Source organism: Nelusetta ayraudi, unplaced genomic scaffold (genome assembly GCF_046127955.1).
Source record: "Nelusetta ayraudi isolate G7.1 ecotype Tasmania unplaced genomic scaffold, CSIRO-AGI_Nayr_v1 ptg000210l, whole genome shotgun sequence".
Classification (NCBI taxonomy): Eukaryota; Metazoa; Chordata; class Actinopteri; order Tetraodontiformes; family Monacanthidae; genus Nelusetta; species Nelusetta ayraudi.
The window spans coordinates 87321-101637 of NW_027466259.1; the positions used below are offsets into that span (position 1 = coordinate 87321).

General features: G+C 44.1%; 1 protein-coding gene across 1 annotated transcript; it reads right to left on the reverse strand.

Moving 5' to 3' along the window:
* Window positions 1–9470: 9470 nt before the first annotated feature.
* Window positions 9471–14291, reverse strand: ptgs2b (prostaglandin-endoperoxide synthase 2b). Its single transcript, XM_076016014.1, has 10 exons — window positions 14151–14291; window positions 13780–13896; window positions 13532–13675; window positions 13245–13388; window positions 12695–12876; window positions 12478–12561; window positions 12151–12397; window positions 11335–11621; window positions 11073–11220; window positions 9471–10472 (listed from the first exon to the last, which is right to left on the reverse strand). The coding sequence occupies exons 1-10, from the start codon at window positions 14209–14211 to the stop codon at window positions 10060–10062; spliced, it is 1827 nt and encodes a 608-aa protein (XP_075872129.1). The 5' UTR covers window positions 14212–14291; the 3' UTR covers window positions 9471–10059.
* Between the last annotated feature and the right edge of the window lie 26 nt (window positions 14292–14317).

A 14317-nucleotide genomic window follows, 5' to 3' on the forward strand; every position in this document is an offset into this window, starting at 1 on the left:
GGTCCACAGCACTGCAATGATTTGAAATAATTAGAGGTAAAAGAGAAGAGAATGAAGTGAGGAGAGCAGGCACGCACACACAACACACAACACACACACAGTCGCTTCTGTCTGAGACCAATCCAAAATGTTAGTCATTCCTCAGTCATGCTGGTGTTTCTACGCAGCCAATGTGTATCATGTTGCACTGGAAATTAGTGACGCACTGTCTAAACATCGCACTGTGCTTTATGTGTTATCTGCCACTGGGAGGAGCTGCTGAGATGGTGAACAAAGAAAGGCTAAATATTTTCTCCTTTCTCACCACGGTGGAATTTGTTTTTTTATTTTTTTTTAATGTATATAGATATATAGATATATAGATTATGATCATAAACGTAAAAGTGCTGTCTGCACTTGACCGCAGAATATGACCAGGGATAAAAAAAAAAAAAATCATATAATGAAAAATAACAAAATTAGTTATTAGTTATTGTGGTGAAACAAAATAAGTAAATAAATTGTGATGAAAGTTGCAAGTTTTAATTTGTAGGGATTTCACCTGCCCGTATTTTAGCTTCGATCTCAAAACTTTGAGCGATTCATCTTCAAAATGATCTGAGCCGCATGTTGGAGGACTAATGGACACCTGTGGAGGACAAAGAGGCTTGGTGAGGGTAGAGCAGCAGCGCCATCATTCCCCCAAGTCCATTTACTTCACGCCGCACCGACCCAATTACCCTTACAAATTCAGCACGAGGCAACGCGTTCGGAAATCAGCTTAAACAGGGCACGAGTTGAGTGACGGTAGGTCAGTCAGTGGCACGGTTTGCAGAAACACAACTCCAGATCACACATGAACACCGCTGACATCTTCTGCAGCAGTGAAAAATAGTTATAGTCATAACTCATGAAGGTTAGGTTAAATACAAAGAGCATTACATGTTGCTTCTCGAAACAATGGGGAGAGTTTCATTGTCACCAAATAGACCCGCTCGGGGGGGAAACCCGATTGGTGGTGGATCTGACAGAGGTTTGTTCAAGTTTGTGCTACCAAATATCAAAATGTCTAAACGCTGACTCTGCTTGTTTCCCCATGTGACAGATGTATATGTATTTAGGTATCTGAAGTACCATGTGGTGTGCCAGGTTATGTTTTTCACAAAATACATTTTCTAGTGGAAAACAGAAAATAAATCTTTTTTTTTTTTTTTGAGAGAGAAACCTTTTGATGTGTGTGTTTACGCGCTGAAACTAAATATTTTTTTGCTAGGAGATCCCCCCAGGCTATTCTACGTCTTTGCTCCACTTGAACCCCCCCCCGAGCCGCTCCCTGTCACGTCTCACTCTTTCGCCTTTGTCTTCTACAACAGCCGGCTCCTTCTTAGGCTAAATATATGTTCAATGTAGACTCTCGTCGACAGTGACTCATTCAAACATGCAAACATTACCCCCCCCCTCCCACCACCACCAAAACCATATGTCACTCACTCTGTTGTAAAAAAAAAAAAAAAAAAAAAACTCATTGTGTAATCACTGTGGATGCCCACCGATGAGGTAGCTCACTCTACCACGCCCACCACTCAGAGAAATGATGCCCTCTTTGTTGCTCAATAATTATATATGTCATATATATTTTCATAATAATGATAATGATAACATTATGATAATGTTATATATAGTTTTATACATCAAAATGCCTTTATTTTATTTCAGTGAATGACAATGACCTGTTCATTCTTCCATTTATGTGTTGACATAATAATGTGTTTCAAGATAACGATATACCTGGGACATGGATTTTATTTTGGTTTATTAATATCAATTCTAGCCTGTGCATTGTTTTATGAGCCTGCTTCTCTCCCCCCCCCCACCCCCTTCTTTTTTCGAAAAGCAGCATAGAAGCATTTATTTAATCACATGAAATGTGGCTGTAAAGGAGTTTAACCTGACAACATGTTTGAGCCTCGACAAAATGGACGGCCTCCCGACTCGTTCACCGCAGTGGAATCTCAACCGGCCTGGTGTTGCAACCTGAGTCGCACAAAGAAAAAGACTTTTAACGCTAATGACCCGCTGTGTTTGCCGTTGTGGGCTACTTCCTGCCACAGCCCTAAAAGATATGCAGGTATGGTTGAATGGCGGCTCTAAATAATTGCTCGTGGGTGGGTATGTGTGTGGATGTTTTTCTCTGTATGTCAGCCCTCGGTTGAGCGGGCAACTTGTCCAGGGCGTGTCCTGTTCAATTTCCTTTACGAATCAAAAGTTGTTTTTTTTTTTTTTTTTATCATGTAAACTTTTAAACAGAGAAAATTGTCAAGCTGTGTTCTTTTTGCACATGAAGTTTCTTGAGGTTTCTTCACACTTGCAAAAAAAAAAGGAGGCATCCGAGCTGAAGAAACACTCAGACTTAAGTACGGGACGATCACAAAACACGGACGAATGAATGTGAATGCTTCAAAAGGTCCACGACAAACTCCTGGACGCCACGATAGCGTCGACCAAATAAAAAACAAAAAACAAAAAACAACCAAAAAAACAGATGGAAAACACTGAAAACAATGACGGCTACGGTGCTGATCAGATGAACAGTTGCACAGTGTTTAGAATAACCTGCGCACGTCATGTGGCTGTGAAAAGTCCTTTCTGAATGAATGACGTAATTGAATCACGTAAACAGTTGACGGGAGATCCTCATGAGGAATGATTGAAATCAGAATGGAAACATGTCTGAATGTGAACGTGGGCATTGTTGCTGAACATCTGACACATTTGTGTCAACAGAAGCACCTCTTCCAAGGAAACTGGCGGTGGGTTCAGTTCACGACAGGCACGCACCTTCCTGGAAGGGGGAAGCTGAAGCAGTGTTGAGTACTCCAGTGATTGTCGTTGCAGACCCGGTTTGTGAAATACAACACTCCAGGAAGTGTAAGTGATCTCTGTGTCATGGCTTTCACGAGTAAAAGCACCCAAACCGACCAAAGCCCAGTCCGTTGACGCCCGACATCCACTTTCTAGTGCGATGAAAAGACAGGAGATAGTTTGCTCGTACTATTTGTCTTTGTTGACAACCCGTCTGTTGCTATAAACACCATTTATCTGCAAGAAGGCACAATGCAGAAATTAGCTACTGAGCATACTAAGAGATGCTGTGATCGACACCCAACAACACCATTAGCAGAGCCCCCAGCCGGAAAACCTTCGCTTCAGCTAAGCAATAAAAATAAAACAAAAGAACAAAGCCCTCCGTGTCGTTGACACAGACCGACAATCACAGCAATGTGGAAGAAAGCAAAGAAAATGTATCTGTCTCTGTTTGTGTCTGCCAACGAAACAAACAATATTCCACACAACAAAACTGTGATTTTGCCCGTTAACCAAATCACTCACACACAATAGCCACTTTGGCTTTGCAACGTATTTATTTATTGTAGGGGGTAAAAATCACTGCATTGTTGGCTATATTGAGACTGTTCCTAAATATTGGGGTTTAGAAATATAAGAAATTTGGAAAAGAGTTTAGCGGCCACAGAAACCAAAGCAGGCAAAGGTTTTAGCCTCCCGCTGAAAACAAACTTTTGTTTGTTGGACCTTTAGGAGAGAGGCATCGGAGAGAGGGACAAGGTGAGAAAGATAAGGTGATCTCGGAGGTTGGAACAAACACCTGGAGAAGGAAGGTGTCCCCAACCTGGGAGAGGAATGACACGTCAGTGTGGCATCACAACGGGTTCATTTTCACATCTTCCGAAGATTTGAAACGATCATAATTTGTAATGAGTAAAATATTGGTCAACTGGTGAACTCTGCATTTGTATTATTTGTCGATTGAAACCCCGACACGGCGTTACAACATTTGAACAGCCTCTAACCGAGCGGGTTCTGCCGCTGTGAGGTGTAGTTGGCAAATGATTTTCGGAGGGGGGAAAAAAAAACTGCTGCTTTGGTGGCCAAAGCCATGCAATGGATGGAAATTCACTCTGCTGTGGATGTTTAAACGCACCGCGTGAGTCACTTGATGCCAAACGACAACTGACAATTACATAACTATAAATTGTCCAGTGAGCTGCCAGGAAGCCTGATGAATAAGAGAAACCAGGAAATGCGGGAAGGTAGACGTACACACACGCTATCTGTTGTAGATTCCCCACACGATTCCAAACAAAACCCACACAAATGTGAAACTAAGTTTAGTCTGGGTGACCTTAACTGCACCGCCGCAAGTATTCATCAAGTCAGGCTGTGATTGCAAGCCCTCCCGAAAGATTAGTGCAAGTTTATACTCATCCGACAAATTTTGGAGGTTTAGCGACATTTATGTGAGGACAGGCATTACGACGTTAAGCACAGAGACGGAGAGTTTTGTTTGTCTTTGATTTTCAAAGATATCTGATTTCGTACTGCAAGTTTACAAGCGAAAATTCTTTTCTAAAACGATTTTATATTGAGTTTTTTTTTTTCAAATGTCAAGTCAAATAGGGGCTTGGTCGGGTTGGGCGACGAGCCGAAACAAACGAGAGAGTGTAATTTTAATTGTTCCTGACAGATACCAGTGCAACCTATAATCATGGCTCAAGCTTTTACGGTGTTATTAGCAATGTTGGCACACACACACACACACACACACACACACACACACACACACACACACCTAGATTTAGGAGAGACGCTAACATTCTTTTTCACCGCTAGCTTTCACAATAGCTGCCTTTGTTGTAAGACTCCTGCAGACGTGCCTGCGCAGTGAGAGAAGCGCCGGTCGGACTGCGCTAGAGGGCGACCGGACGTCAAGCAACTGCAGTTCGCACTGGGAAACGCTGTCTCAGGCTGCCACATACTGGGCATTAATCGAGCGCGACACACTGCTGAAACCTCTCAGAGCCTGGATGTGTCCAGGCTGACCCGCCAAGTGATGGATCACTGCCGAGTCTGACTCACCAAACTTTTCCAATTCAAATCCAACGTTTGTCACAACATCCGGTTTGGAGGCAACAAAATTAAAAACATGTGTGCAAATGAAAACACGATTGAGAGGAAAACTACAGCTACGTTTCCCCTCAGCTCACGCTGCATTTCGTAGAACACCTTCATGACTCGCTTCCTATCGTGACCTACACTCGTCACCTGTGGCCCACTTTGACCTCATGTCAGATTTCTACGGTTTTATGACTCACGAAGTCTCTCCGTGCAACTGTCTGTCACCTGCTTCCACCTGTTTGGGCAGCCGATGGCTCACTCGCTGCATCGGCATATGTTATCATCTCACCTCATTACTAACGTGGGAAAACTGCCCAGACAATTGATCAGATATTTCTCAGTCCGTTGGCTGCGAGATGTTAGTCATCAGGAGAGGCTGAATGACATTGAGAAGGAAGCCACGGCTGTATGTGACAGTCATTTTGCAGAGGAACACTTCAATGTCGTTTTAATCTTAGTGGCCCATTTGACCTGATTCCGCATTCAGCACTTTCTTTACATTCTGATCTAGTCCGCTTTATTCTACAGTTGAGATCTGTGTCAGATTTCACTTCAAATAACTCCATAAACATAAAACAGTAATACTGATTTCTTAAATAATTTTTCTCACATACTGGGGTAAAGTATATACGTGATAGCTTATGGCTAATGCAAAACAAGCTCCTCTGTGTATTTAACTGCAATGGATAGTTTAAAAACTAACAATCTTATCTTATGGAGTATTCACACATGATGAATCTTTTTGATGGAACCAGTAATAAAAACAAATAACTCACTTGTGTCACCGAGACATGAAACCAGCGGCTCACTAGAATGGCTGTTTCAACATCTCCTAGCATCTGTGATTCATTTTTGTTTCGTTGAATTTCCCAATATTTCAATATTTTTGTAACACAAAAGCAACAACGGCATATTGCGACGGACGACCCAGGAGCCAAGGCTTAAACAAGCGTTGAAAACACGGTTAAAATGTGTCAACGTGACGCCAAACTTTAAACTATAGTGAAGATCAAAGTGACTTTACACCTTTGGCATGTGACGCTGGTAACGTCTTGGGTTCCCTATATGGTTTCGTCCCGTGCGTGCGAGTGTTATGACTGCGCGCGACAGATGAGCAAGCGTGAGCTCTAACGGCGAGCACACCGATGATATGATATCAGCGACTGTACACGATGCGACGCCGCGCAGCTGTTTTGTTTTGCTGTGACGTCAGCCTGGGACGTGGATCTTCACCCCTGTGTGACCTTAAAAGGCTCTGCGGGGGGGGAATTCTAGCGCGTCCGAGGGAAGCACCTGTCAAGAACACGTGGGTTGCTGGGAGATGTCATCGATACTTGCCGTCGGTAAACCGCTGTTGGCAGGAATGCCATCGCTTCATGCCAGTTGGAAAGGAGTGGGTGTGTAAACACATGCAAGTGAAGATGGCCCGTGAGGTATTCCCTTCGGAGCACAAGCTTTTATTGCTTCCAGGTCGCTCGTACCTTTTCTCACTCCAAGTGGTCCCTGTCGAAGGCCCCGTATTCTGCCAACTTGACTTTGACATCATTTTCTAATAATAATAATAATAATAGTAGTAATAATAGTAATAATAATAATAGTACATGTCTCCAGCCTGCCAGTGGAACGACTAAAAAACAAACATAAAAAAAAAAATGTATATCCAGTTTACTTTTTTCCACCTCTCAGACAGAAAGTCATCACTTTACGATGGGACCACCGTCTCATCTACTGACCGTCCATGTCTCGCTTTCACCCACTTTCCAGTGTCTGAACAAAGCATCAGATGACTAAATATACATCTGTAGAGTTTTCCGGCATTATCAATCAGGCGGCTTCCTCGTTCAACTCGGCAGTTGATAACAAACCTCTGAGAATCCCTTACTGTACTGGGACTGTTGAGCTCTAGGAATTACCAGAAGTGGGCAGTTTTTGTTTGTTGTTTTTCTAAACATGCGAAAGCACCAGAAGCCCTTGAAGGCAGAATAGCTTCTAGATTAGTCGCAGAAGGAAAGAAACAACTCAACAAACAATAACAACAATAACCTAAAGTTCCTCCTTCTGCCCTTTTCTCACCTTTATTAGCACACCTCAGAGTACCCGAGGCAAAGAGTGTCATGGTGACTGAATCAAGTGAAACCAGTGTCATTTGGAAAGAATGACATTGATGACATAGGGAGGTCTTCCCCTTTGCAGCAGAGTTTCCTTCCACAGAGCCAAAACATTCTACATCATTATTGCGGAGGCTTATCTTAGCACTGAACCCTTACTTCCGCATTTGGGTGCAACCGCATTTTGAAAGCGTGTGGCCAGGTTCAGTGGTGTCACGCTGACGAACGTTAATCACAACACAACGTTTTTTCCCCGACTGAACCGGTTCCTCTTCCAAAAAGAATGCATCGAACACTTTTGCAAATTGAATTTCCTTTTTTCAAAGCGTTGGATGTTGGCTGAGGATAGCGGGACAATTGTCCTTTACACCGTTTAGGACCATTTTAGCTTGTCCTCAACTTGAGGCCATGATCAAAGAACTTATTTTGGTTCTCCACCAAACATATTTACTGTTGTACATCAGCCGCTGCGCATTGGTTCCGACGCCAAATGATTAACGGCGAGCAACAAGCAGCCTGCAGGAGGCTGCCAGTGCTTCCCGTGCGGAGGTGGCCAGAGGCAAGCAGCCAGTCGGCCGGAGGCCACACTGCGCCTGCGAGGCGTCACGTAACTCTTTTCTGGGATCAAGGCCCCCGCGCAGGGCTCCGCTTCCAGAGAGGTCCAGAAGCGGTCAGTGGGAAAACAGACACTGAAGTCCTCTGATCCGATCCCACACCAGGGCCCAAGGCCTGCTCGAGCTCATTACACCCGCACAAAGCACGATGTGCTCTCTTGCTCAATCTCATGGAGCGGGGATCTGAGCATGCCACACATTGGTGCCTAATGGAACAATAATAGTCACCCTCGGGCAAATGACAGGGGAGAAAACAAATACAGCGCACACAATCAGGTCATTTTCATGCCAGGATGGGCCAAGTCCCTCTGACGGGGGGAATCTTACGGCCGTCTCTTGGAGCACAATACAGAGATTATGCCATGAAGGAGGAACTGTCGATCAACATTTATTCAAGAGGACAAGTGATGCACATGACTTCATTCATTTCCTTGCCTCTGGGGTAAATGTGTTCTCTGTGTTGGAAGAGATGGGAAGTAATTCAGCTGCTCTGTTCAGCGAAGATTGATGCCCGAAAGCGTGACTCAGTGTGTTCTGTGTCGGCAGTCACGTCAGCAGTCCCCCTCCTCCTTGTTTGCGTTGGAACGGGCACCCTGCAGATCCAGTTGATTGGTGGTGGTGCCGACAGCCTGTACTGCCGAGGCAGTGTTTCCTGTAGACTTTTGGACCGGGCGCTAATCCTGGCACCTCACATACAGTAAAGACACCACTTTGCATCCCCTTTTCCTGGCAACGTTCGGGTCAACCCGCTGGAAAGTTTTAGGGATGTTGATGCCTTGAGGCCCAGAGCCATGTCATTTCCTCTTTATTATTAGGAACAGCATCGCACCAGTTCCCACTGAACCTTGTCACGATGCAGCGTCATCCAAAGACAGAACTGAAACATGAAATGGACGTGTCTCTCAAAGACATATTTTTTACCGCGCCTCATGATTCTTCAAACAAATCTGCGCTGGAATTGAGACTTTGCTTCTCTGTTGTATCGGTCCTGGCAGCAGAGCTTAACTGTGGGACGAATCGTGTCGAGCAGCTCGGCTGCACGCAGGTCTCCTCGGGTCATACAAGTATCTACATGTTTGATCTGATGTACTGAAACTGAAAAGCTCCTCCTCAACTCCAAGCAGTCCAGTGTCTGAATGTCTCTTGAAGGTTAAAATAATAATCCTAGGTACATGATGCTGGATTTTTAACACCAAAGGTATTAGGTTAAAGTCATCAAATAGATTATTTATCCTTAGTTACCCTTCGTAGGCCCTGAAGTATTCATATCAACACAGTAGACCCTCTAATAAAATGACACCGAGTAAAAACACTCGTCACCATTCAAATAAAAAGCTACACATTTTTTTTTACACCCAACAGACACAGACAATGACACAGATCTCGTAACTTGAGTTGCCCGGAAGCTTTAAAAACTCAGAACCTTAACAAAACAGCTGTGTCACACGCAACGCTAGTGAAATGGAAATGCAAAAATGTATGAAAGCTTGAAAAGACACAGATAATGTGGGAAATGTGGGTGACATAACTTCAAAGAATGACTGCCAAAAATCACAGTGGCTGATACTGTAAGTAAAATTTCACGCAAACTGTGTTGCAACACCTGGCTTCTTGCTCACTAGTCTATCATGCTGGCTGCAGCACCCTGAGATGAGTCATGTTTTGACACATCATGAGTAGATTGTCGTCCTTTTACTGAATTTGAGATTTTATTTTATTTTTTTAATTTGCAAGATTTCCTTTCGTGTAGATTTCTGTTTTTTTTCTGAGAGTTAAGATCAAGAAAAGACCACAGTGTCAGTTGATTCTTGGAAATGTGCTCCATTTCGTGGAGGCATTTATTAGTGTACAACAAAAGTTAGTTGAACAAAAAAAAAACTCAATCAAAAAAAGATCTAAAAAAATAGTGCAGCTTGACCTCCAAGTTAGTAATGCAGTTTCAAGTTAACCATAAATTAAAAAGTTACAACTTCGGTAGATTTATACTATGGCAATGGAATGTACTTTAAAAGATCAATACATACAATCAAAAACAAAACAGTTTTACACTAAATATAGCTTGTAATGTACATTGCCAAATAGAAACTACGATAATCTTCAAGTATCATGTTGCAGCAAGTGAGGCCGTTGACAATAAGTTAGAAATACAATAATCCTCTTAATAAATAAACACAGACCTTGAGATTCAGACAAAAAAAAAAAATATATATATATTCCTTACGTTTTTTTTTTTTCTTTTAAAACCCATACAGCATTTGTTTTGGCACTATAAATATGGGACAATAAATAGAAAAATAAATAAATAAATATATGTAGAAAATAATAATAATATTAATATTAATAAAAAAAAAATAACCTCACAAAGTTGGAGAAAGTGACACAAATTACAGCTCAGTAGTCCTTTCTTTCAAAATCACTGTGGGGTTGATACTGCTGCCGCCGGAGTGAGACGTGCTGGAGTTGATGATGACCGAGTCGGGCTCCTTCACGTCGGTCACGTGGAAGGAGGCCACGGGGCAGGGGCCCCGCACGTTGTTGCACACCAGCCTCTGCAGGGAGGCCGTGTTGACGATGTCGAAGCCCACGCTGCCGCCGAACGTGCTGGGCTTCCAGTACTCGGGCGAGCAGATGGGGTTTCCCATCAGGCCTTTGAGGGAGAACGGTGCCCCCATCTCCACCATGGTCTCCCCAAAGATGGCGTCTTGCCTGGGCTTCTCAATCAGCAGGCCTGGGTAGAGCTCCACGGCGTCCACATGGCCGTACATCTCCTCCAGCAGCGCGGCCATTTCCTTGTCTCCTGGGGGGGGGGGAAAGAGAGGAAAGTTTCAGTCAGGGAGCAAAATCTGGGTTCTCTCACTCACTCGTGCAGCTGCAAGGAGCGACTCCTAGTCCAAATACAGGCACCGTGTTTTGTCTGAGTCGGGAGGCCAGCCAGTGGGAGATAAACGACCTCTCTCACCTCCGGTCCACCTCACGCCTCTCAACCGACGATATTTTTCTTGTTTGCTTCTTCAACCGAGGGCCTTTTTTTGTGTTATTTAGCATGAAGTCTGTTTTTCTCCTAAACTTTAGACCGTCTCCTGTAAACCAGGGGGCCTTCTCCTGTCTGTTTATCTTTGCTCTCCGCTGACGACCGTCTGCTTACTGAACCTCAGAAGGAGACGACCATCTGTTTCTGAACGTCACGCAAATAAATTCCTGGCCTCCCTTCCCGGCTGCCGGGAACTGAAGGTTGGATTAAACCATGGTGTAATGGTTCATATATTTGCATTTCCCTCACAGGAAATTCTGTTAATGCCAAATAGAATATAGATTTTTTTTTTAAAAGTCTCCTCATGCATTTTGTCAAGGAAGTACTTTTGAAAATATTAACTGGGCTAAAGCCATTAGGTCTCACCTGTCATGTCTTCAAATGAGCTGTAGGGCTTCATTGAGAAGCGCTTCCTGTAGGCGTTCAGAGACTGGTACCGCATCTTCCTGCTTTCTTCGATAGACTTGATGGCCACGTGCAGGATGGGAGCCGGAACATTTCGCCCACCGGCAACCTAAGCGCATAATCGGACGGTCAGTTCATCGCGCTGGAAGTGTGCAGCGCCGCTGGATGCAGCGCTGGAGTTCAAATTCGAAGCAAGGTGCGAAGTGTGCGAAAAGGTTCTCACCCGTCCAGCGACCTGCTTGGAGAACGACTCCACAAGGCTGCTGATGCCGTGCTCGGTCACCACAGAGGTGTTGAAGACAAACTGCTTGTAGTTGTACTCCATCTCTTCGATGTGAAACGTGTCGGGCATCAGCGGGTGCCAGTGGTACAGGGTGTTGAACTCAGACGAGATGCGGTTCTGGTACTGGAAACGCTGGTTGAAGAGGAGCTCTGGGTCGAACTTGAGCTTGAAGTGGTAGCCACTGAGATGCTGCACGTAGTCCTCAATCACGATCTTGATGGTCTCACCTACAGGACAAATGATTCCATATGGTTGTTATGATTGAGATGTCGCACTATGCATTTGATAGGTTTACAATTTTTTTCTCACAAATCTTTGGCATCACATGCTCAGACGCTGGGATCTTTGTTGCTATTGATTCACTAAAGTTCTCTCTTGATGAGTCACTTTAGACAGAACCATAAGTAATACCGAATGTGGAATTGAAAAAAGGTTTTTGATTTAAGCGTACGTTGGCAAACAAGCCTGCGTGATGCCTAATCAGCAAAATCAGAAAATTTCCTCTTTCACTCGTAAATTCTGTTTCCTCTGAAAGTGAGTGACTGATTACTATCGAAACGGAAAAAGAAAATCCACGTCCCATTTGCACAACTTCCGAGGGTTGTAATTTCTGTGAAACCTATATCGCACGCCTTGGTGCCAGTTCTTATATTTATATATATATATATATATATATATATTTTTTTTTTTATCACATTTAAGAATTTAAAACATTTGAACAAAAAAAAAATTGAAAATAAAAAGTAGAAGTCATACCGGTCAGAATGAGCCTCGTGGTCTGGAAGAGCCTCTCATCGTCCCAGTCGGGGTGAACCTCCTTCAGCACGTCACACACCCGGTTGTGTTCTCGCAGCCAGATGGTGGCGTACATCATGAGGCCGGGGACCAGGCCAAAGGCCTCGTGGCCGACAGCGAAGCGGTACGAGTCGCTGACGTGAGGAGGGTAGTGCATGTGAACGCCGACGTCCTTCACTGTGGGCGGGTACACCTCGCCGTTCAGCACCTGTGGCGAGAAACACCGTTATTGGTCTGGACTGAAGCGTTGCTGGACCAGAGCAAGCGCCCATCTTCGTGTCTACCTACCTGATGTCTGAGTTTGCCGTCTTTGAAAAGCCTGAGCTTGTTCTGCCTGTCCAGATTGTCTCCATAAATGTGGTTAAGATCCACCTGGAGCAAAAAATAAGAAAAAAAAGAAAAAGAAAAAGAAGTGTCATTATTAATGTATGCATTTTTAAATAAATAATTTTATTTTATTTTATTTATTTTTTTGATACTTGTCTCAATCTGCACTTGTGCTTACCCCATGACCTTTAGCCAATGTAAAAGCAGGTCCCCGCTTGGTATCGGTCTTGAAGAACTGGTGGGTGAAATGCTGAGCGAAGAATCCAAACATCAGGCTGGTTTGCTGTGGGTCTGGAATAAACTGTCTCCTCATCAGAAGCTTCTCAGCCAACAGCTTGGCATCAGGAAGCTGCTTTTTACCTGTGGAAACAATTGAATGTTGTTACTGCGACTGCACCAGGCTATAATCCAAAACCAAACCAGTTTATTTCCATTAAAACAGGTCAACGCCACTAAACACAATAGGGCTTGCCGCAGCTCGTATAGGCAAAAAAAAACAACTACAGCTGACTTTTGTTTTCATTTCAAATTCCCATAAGGCACGTGTGCAGCCCTTTAGTTTAACTTAGCAAGACAGGTTTCGGAGCGTCCCATCATTTCCGCCCTGTTAGCCCAGCAGAGCGGATCGGGTGCCTTTCGGGCGAAGAAACGGGGCCAAGACACTCTCACTAAGTATTGAAGAATCTGAGAGAACTGGTTCTCCCAACACCGAGCGAAAGAGCACTCACCTGCAACTCCCATCGGTGTTGGGCAATCCTCCGACACTGGGGGAAGGGTACGCGTGTAGTAGGAGAGATTGGAATAGGCTTCCCAGCTCTTGTAGCCGTAATCCACGTTGTAAGTTGGGGGGCTGTCAATAAAGTGTGACCGTGCTAGAGAGAGAGAGGGTAAAAGAAAAGGCACATATGATTGTCACGAATAGACCGTGGAGCGTTATTACAACTTGCTGTAAGGATTTAAAATGAAGTCATTCCCTCCATTCCTCTCTAATCTGCCCGGAGGTGTTTACACTTACATGTCAGCACATATCTCATGATGCCATCGCGGAGAAATGAGATGTTGTTGATGATGTTCCAGAATGCCTTGAAGTGTGTCAGAAGATAGTGGACTGTGTTGGGTGAAGGCTTCAGGGTAATTTTCACCCAGGTGAGGAATTCAGCTGGAATGGAAAAAGTCAGGAGGTGAAAAAATATAAGCAAATCATAACTATTTTTTTTTTTTTTTTTAATTGCTATTGTTCTCTTTTGCTCTAATTAGACTCACGTGCTGTGCAGTTTTGTCCATGGTATCCAGTGCGGGTGCAGTCACATTCATAACTATCTTTGCCGAGCGCTGTACAAACGCCCCGGTTCTGGCACGGCTCAGAGCAACACGGGTTGGCTGGGGGGGGGAGAAAAGTTGTACTGTCAATAGAGATCCACCGGCTCTCAAAATCCAAATGTGTGTTCCCCAAAACCCCTTTTCAAAACGGCATTATTCCCGAATCTGATAAAACGCGAGCCATCGAAATTAAACATCGACGAATTGAACTTGCTTGCGATCCGTACTTTGTCAACAATTCAATATTTCGAAAATACAATATTTCGTAAAGTTCCTCGTTTTCCGGCGGGTAGGAGATAGAACCTACAACTTACCAGCTTCGCAGAGAAGACAACCCAGTGCCAAGAAGAAAAGTGTCCGCGTTAACCTTTGCATATTCCAAAGATGTGTGTGAGATCTCGTCTGCCTCCTTCCTTCCTTCCTTCCTTCCTTCCTTCTCAGCTGCTCTCCGGTGGAGGTTTTTATACAGATTGCGCCCTCC

Excerpts from the sequence above, each read along its gene's own strand:
- ptgs2b (XM_076016014.1), bottom strand. The coding sequence starts at position 14,211 with ATGCAAAGGTTAACGCGGACACTTTTCTTCTTGGCACTGGGTTGTCTT. Across the intron at positions 12,398-12,477 it reads ACGGCAAACTCAGACATCAG|GTGCTGAACGGCGAGGTGTA; the intron begins GTAGGTAGACAC and ends TTCTCGCCACAG. Across the intron at positions 10,473-11,072 it reads CTCATTTGAAGACATGACAG|GAGACAAGGAAATGGCCGCG; the intron begins GTGAGACCTAAT and ends CCCCCCCCCCAG.